Source organism: Trichosporon asahii, assembly GCF_000293215.1.
Source record: "Trichosporon asahii var. asahii CBS 2479 unplaced genomic scaffold scaffold00008, whole genome shotgun sequence".
In the NCBI taxonomy this organism is placed as follows: Eukaryota; Fungi; Basidiomycota; class Tremellomycetes; order Trichosporonales; family Trichosporonaceae; genus Trichosporon; species Trichosporon asahii.
The window spans coordinates 553639-559697 of record NW_014040916.1 but is presented as its reverse complement, the minus strand read 5'-3'; the positions used below and the strand labels follow the sequence as shown (position 1 = coordinate 559697).

The window sequence follows — 6059 nt, the reverse complement described above, 5'->3', positions numbered from 1 at the left end:
CTTTTTTAGCAGTGCCGGACCTCCCGGAACTGCAGAATGAAGTGCTGCCAACGGGTGGCCCTTCAGTCGCAAGAACTATTCAGGCCTCGCTGCGCTGGCGGTTCTTGTGTCGGTTCAAACTGGTTAGGAAAATGTGAGACTGGAGTTGAATGCTGACGGCAGGAAGGACACGATAACCCTGGCTCGAGCAAGGAAGTCCACGCTATTGTTCGCCTAATCAACCGCCACTATGCTCGTGCCGGAAAGATTGGATTGAAGCGTTCACTGCCAATGAGGTACGAGGATCTGTCTCAGTGAGTATCACCCCGCCTGTCCATGCTGACAGCAGATGTGTCACCTACATGGACTCGGAGATCCGCAGATTGACAACTGCCCAATCGGCCGGTGCCTTGAGCAAGAACGACAATCGCCTGCTGGTTTCGATGCTTTTCATGCGAGCCTATATGCCTCTCACATGGGTGTTGATGGCCCGGACCTCGGAAGTCAGGGGTTTGACCAACAGCATGCTAGTCCTCGATGCACCCCACCACCTATTCCCCGACCGGGAGGATCTGCGTCATGTAGAGATTCGGCTCACCTTCCGGAAGAACAATCAGGCAGACCCCAACCGAGCCAACGTTTACCAGTTGTACGATGTTGAGGACGAGCCCGCCGCCCACGTTCAGCTCCCACTTCGAAATTGGTTCACTTTCGTCCGGAACAACTCGTTCGGCGACCAAGCGAAGGAGCCGACAGCCCTTGTGTTTCCAGACATCGATGCCGCAGGGAAGCCGGTGTTCACCAAAGCATGGGGGAAAGAGCCATTCCGTCGCATCTTCAATACCGTCGTTGACGGTGCGGGCATCGCTCAACGCCGTTGGGGTACAGGACGCTTCATGTCTCATTCCCTCCGTCGAGGTTGCGCCCAACATCGTGCCATGCACCCTCGTCCGGATCGCCGCTGGACTATGGAGCAGATTAGATGGTGGGGGGGCTGGATCCAATCCGAGTCCAATGAAGTCCTCATGCGCTACATCTTGGAAGCGCATGATCGTCAACAGAAGTACTTCGGAGACTCCCTTGACCCTTACCGCAACATTACTGCGGTGAACCATCCCAATAACGTTCCCAATGGCGCAGCACCCGAGAGCCTTGCCACTGTGGCCGATGTCCACGTCCTCGAACACAAGACGCAGTTGCTCATCCAGCAGCTTAGGACTTCCATGGAGTCTCACATGCAGTCGCTAATGGCCTCGATTGGAAGCCTGGCCTCTGCCACCCAAGTCCTCCCATCAACTCAGTCCGTTGTCGTCCCTGTGATTTCTGGCAACCCAGGTTCAACTGTCGATCTGACAGCGGAGACCGATGAGGAACAAGGGCAGACTGTCACTTCCCAAACCACTGCCCCTGTGGTGGTTCCTGTACTCCCTCGTCACCTCGGGAAGGCCCCCGTCATTCACCCGGTCAAGAACATTCCTGGCGCATTGAGACAGTGGACTCATGCCCAGCCCCCCTTCCATCCGTACGCCTTGAAAGACTGGCCGAACATCAATCCCGCTTGGCTCAAGCAGCGGACGGTGTCATCTAAGTACAGTGCCCGCAGACTCCTGTACAAAGGATTCTCGGAAGTCTGCGACCATGATATTGGCCGTTTCTACCATCGATTCGGCACATCAATATCGAAAGCATTGGATCGCATTCGCACGCACTTCGGACTTGGGCGTGAAGGCCGGAAGGGCATCAAGTATAAATCTCGCCCTCGCCCGCACAGAGCCGCCCGAGAGTCGACTCCCGAGCTTCTCGCCAATAACACGCAAGGCACAGATGTAGACGAAGAGGTTGGTCCCGAGGATCTTACCGATTCACCTCAGTCGTCACCTGCACCAATGGCAGGAGAGTCCGTGATTCCTCCATCCTCATCTGCATCCCCATCTCCTACTGGTCGACCCACCCCCCGCCTCGGCCCAGTGGCGAACGAGGACTCCTCCGATTCCGAGTATGGAAGCCCCTTGTCACCAGGCATACTGTCTGCCCAAGTCCAGGCTGCAGAAGCTATAGAACGTACTGCCAGCCAGGTGCGTAGGGTGTCCGGGCCAGTGCCGCGACGTTCTGGTAGGGCTAAGTCTACTTCCAAGCGGAATAAGAGACGAGACGAATAACCATTCATAAAACATTGCTACGGAAAACTCAGAAACCATAAAACATTTGCTACGGAAGACTCAGAAAACATGAACGAGAGAATATGTAATCGACTGTCTGATTGAACATGTGGAGCTAGCCGATCTGGTTGAAAGCCTGTTGCATGGCCTGACGGAGATCCTTCTGGCCCTCCTCCGAGTCACGCATCGCCGCTCCGGCCAGCTTACCGAGGTTGATGCGGGCCAACGCGGCGCCAGAGATGGGAATGAAGGTGCACGGCTGAGACTTGCAACGCAAACATTTGCCGGTACGGCTATGGCCGGTGGGGACAAAGCAGCACAGCATAGGGTTGGGGCCATCGCAACGGTCGCAACGAACGACCATCCAATGGCTGGGCTCGTTCGTGTGGTTGTCGTCGGTCTTGTAGCAACGGAGGATCTTGGGCACATGACAAAGGTTGCCATTGGCGTCCTTGGGGATCGTCTGCGTACGAATGTATGCCATGTTGGGCGCGAAGGACACTAAGATCCCAAAGGCTTTCTGCTTGTCAGCGGATTGGTGCATTCAGAGAAACTCGAAAATAATCTGATTCGAGATTTCTCGAATAAATGGCGGTAGAGGGGAAAGTGGTGACTCACGCGGAGCTGCATGTCGTCGGCCGTGTTGACTTGACGCCCGCCGAAGATCTCGATGGGGGTTTGGGAGGGGGCACCTGTGGGGCGACCTTTGCCCTTGAGCGTCAGGGAATAGACGACGTGCATCAGGACGATGTCGAGGAAGCACCATGACTTGTGCTCGTCACGCAGTTTCTGAAGACGATCAAACTCCTTTTGCTGAGCTGACGCCCGGTGGCCTTCGACAGGGACGGGGACGAGGAAATCCAGGAACTCCTTCCAGCACTGCTTGTCGTCACGGAGCTCAGTGACCTCGGGGACATTGTTGAGGCAAAAGAGATAGTGGTTGAGAGGGAGATCCAGCTTGATGCGCTGTAGCCACCAGTGAGGACGACGGTCCTTGTGGCCCTCGTGGTCGAGCGGGTAGTAGAGAAGGAACTCGCTCTTGCGGGTATCGTAGCGAGTGACGTCCCAGAACGACACAGCGTCCTCTGCAGTGTTATAAATAGCATCGAGAGTCAAAGCCATGGTGTTGGGGTCGTGGTTGAGCGTGAAGTCGGGGATCGAGGTGGTGTCGTCGGTCTCGGCCATTGTGAGGAGAGTAGGAAGGTGGCACTAGTGAGATAGTAGAGAAATGCGGGTGAAGACAGAAAAGAGCGACGAGAGGGTGTGCTTATGTACCTTGCAAGCCGCTTACTACAATGGTTGCGAGCTCGCGATCTCGCGCCCTTGTTGCCCCTTTGCACAGCCGCGCGTCACATCGACGTCACATTGTGTGTTAAGGGCGTCGAGAAACTCGTCACATTGTGTGTTGAGGGCGTCGAGAAACTCGTCACACGAGATCTCCACACATCCTTTGCACCGCCCATACACACAAGTCGCAAGCAGGCAAAACGCCCCCGCATAGGTAATCTCGAGAATATTCTCATTCGATTATTCTCGAATATCCCTTCTGTACTTACCAAGGAAGAGCAGTCATCACCTACCTCGCGTCGCTGCCCAAGGCAAGGGATCGAGAGAGCTGTGGTGCTGCGCGCAGCAGTCGTAGCAATGCCGAAAGGCATCGACCGACAACAACACTGCAGCGTCCCCTGAGGGTGGGTGCTCGCGCAAGCAAAACAAGTCTTGTGTGCCACCTGCGCCACTTGCTCAATCTTGCTCGATGTGAAGGGAGACCTGATGTAAGCGTGGCTGGTCTATGTCACTGTTTCTGCAGCGACGACGCACCGTCGAAATGGGTCTGCCCGGCCCTCGACGGACATCCGTCGAATCCCGTCCTCCACCGTCGAGGCACGTGGCATCAGACGGATATGGATGGAATGATCACTCGCCTGCGCAAGACACAACGTCGAATTAGCAATGTAATTCGAATTAGCAATGTAATTCAGAATCGAATTACACCCTCAAATCGAATTACAAGTGTAATTCGATTTTGAATTACATTTCCAAATCGAATTACTTTGTAAATCAAGCGAATTAGGAGAATTACAAGATGTAAATCGAATTACATCCACACTTTTACACGTCATTAGAAAACGAATTACGGCGGGTGTAATTCACCAGGTGCTAACGGCAGATGAGTGACGACGAATCGAGCCTGGACATGCGACCATCGGCGCGATAAGACATAGGACAGCACTGATATGCAGACTAGCGTGTACAATACATACATTCGGTTATTTTATTTGGAGAAGAGCAGATCAGCTTCTGACTTAACCAGACTGGTGCTGGTCGACGGCGGCCTGCTGACCCTGCTCATAGATCTGCTTCTGCTCGTCGGTGTACTGATAGTTGGGCGACACGTAGTCCATAGACTTAGGAGGGGCATCGGTGGTGGTCCTCTCCTCCACAACCACGTCCGTAGTGGTGGTCGTGCCGTCTTTCGCGGCCATAACCTGAGGAGACCAGTCAGAATCTTGACGAAGCCAGGTGTCGAAGTCGAGGAGGTGAGGGTCGATGGATCGGAGCTCGGGGAGGTTAGGCGTGAAGTATCCCTCGTCACGGAACCAGTTGCACATCTGGCCCATCTCGTTGCTCAGCCAGTTGAGAGCGGAGCCGACAAAACTAAACGTGGTCGGAACATCGTGGCCGGTGAAGTTCTTGAACTTCTCGTTGAGCTGGTCGAACGTGAGCTCGTCGCCAGCGAGAGAGATGGCGACACCGTTGTACTTGTCGGTGTCGGCAAACGCCTGGGCGGCGAAGAAGCCAATGTCTTTGGTAGCGATCCACGGCATGGACTTGTTGCCAATCGAGCTCTTGATCGCGGTCATAACAATCTTCGATGGCAGATTGTTCTCGATGTTGTCCATGAAGATGACGGGGCGGAGGATCGTCCAGTTCATCCTACCCGTAGCCTCAGAGCGGAGGTAGCGCTCAATGAGGTACTTCGTGCGGAAGTGCGGGACGGACGTCGGGTTGTCCCACGACTTCTCGGCACCGCCACGGTCAACAGACGTGTAGACGAACATTTTGACGTCATTGGCGAGCGCACCGTCGATGAGACCCATTCCCTGCTTTGTCTCCTCGGCGGTCTCCGCATCCTCAATCTTGACGCCCATGCCCATAGTCTGCACGCTGAAGACACCCCAGATCTTTCCGTTTGGTGACTCAAATTTGGCATTCTCGTACGTGAGCGACGTGTTGTTGAGGTCGCCGCGGATGAGGCGAATCTGTTTCGACTTGGCCATGAGCTTCTGTGAGGCCTCTGACTCGGGGTTGCGGGTCACAGCGAGGATGGTGATGGTGGGGTCGTTCAGGGCGAGGAGGGCGTCGACTACAGCACCTCCCTGCTTACCGGTGGCACCGGTAACCATGATGGGCTTGTCATTGCCCGAGGAGGTCTGCTGCTGCTGATTGCCTGAGGACGACTGCTGATTGCCTGTGGAGGACATGGCGGAGAAGGCAGGCGAGTGATGAAGTATGGGAAGTTAGAGGTGGCGATAACAGTGAGGTATGTATATATGAGTGTGGAGGATTTCTGCTGGTGCGAGAGAATTCTTTATATGGAACAGATGGGTCGGTCAGGCCTCGTGAGAGCTCGGCGACAGATCAACTACGTCGATCAGGTGGTGTGACGTCGTCGATCTGACAGGCGCTGTGGGGTGGATCGGTGCCTGCCTCCTCCCAAAAACCACTTCCACTCTGCAGCCGCGATAGTGTTTATCTTGCCGACTTTTGTGCCTATACCAGCGTTCTTACTCAGCTGTCGAGCTACAGAGACACGAGATTATCAAGCTAAGAGTGTTCCCCGGCGGTCTGCCTCCTTCGAAAGCCCTGCCCGGCGGGCTTGGGGGTTGTTGTGATAGGCGGCTGATCGGCAACTTTCTG

General features: G+C 55.0%; 3 protein-coding genes across 3 annotated transcripts; 1 reads left to right on the top strand and 2 right to left on the bottom strand.

Annotated features, from left to right (window-relative positions):
- Window positions 1-341: 341 nt before the first annotated feature.
- Window positions 342-2138, top strand: A1Q1_06800 (uncharacterized protein; the record flags this gene model as incomplete). Its single annotated transcript, XM_014327849.1, has 1 exon — window positions 342-2138. One exon carries the CDS (start codon window positions 342-344, stop codon window positions 2136-2138), a length of 1797 nt encoding a protein of 598 aa, XP_014183324.1.
- A 115-nt stretch (window positions 2139-2253) lies between these two features.
- On the bottom strand, window positions 2254-3323 carry A1Q1_06799 (uncharacterized protein; the record flags this gene model as incomplete). Its single annotated transcript, XM_014327848.1, has 2 exons — window positions 2254-2658; window positions 2757-3323. 2 exons carry the CDS (start codon window positions 3321-3323, stop codon window positions 2254-2256), a joined length of 972 nt encoding a protein of 323 aa, XP_014183323.1.
- A 1121-nt stretch (window positions 3324-4444) lies between these two features.
- A1Q1_06798 (uncharacterized protein) lies at window positions 4445-5623 on the bottom strand (the record flags this gene model as incomplete). Its single annotated transcript, XM_014327847.1, has 1 exon — window positions 4445-5623. One exon carries the CDS (start codon window positions 5621-5623, stop codon window positions 4445-4447), a length of 1179 nt encoding a protein of 392 aa, XP_014183322.1.
- Window positions 5624-6059: the final 436 nt, after the last annotated feature.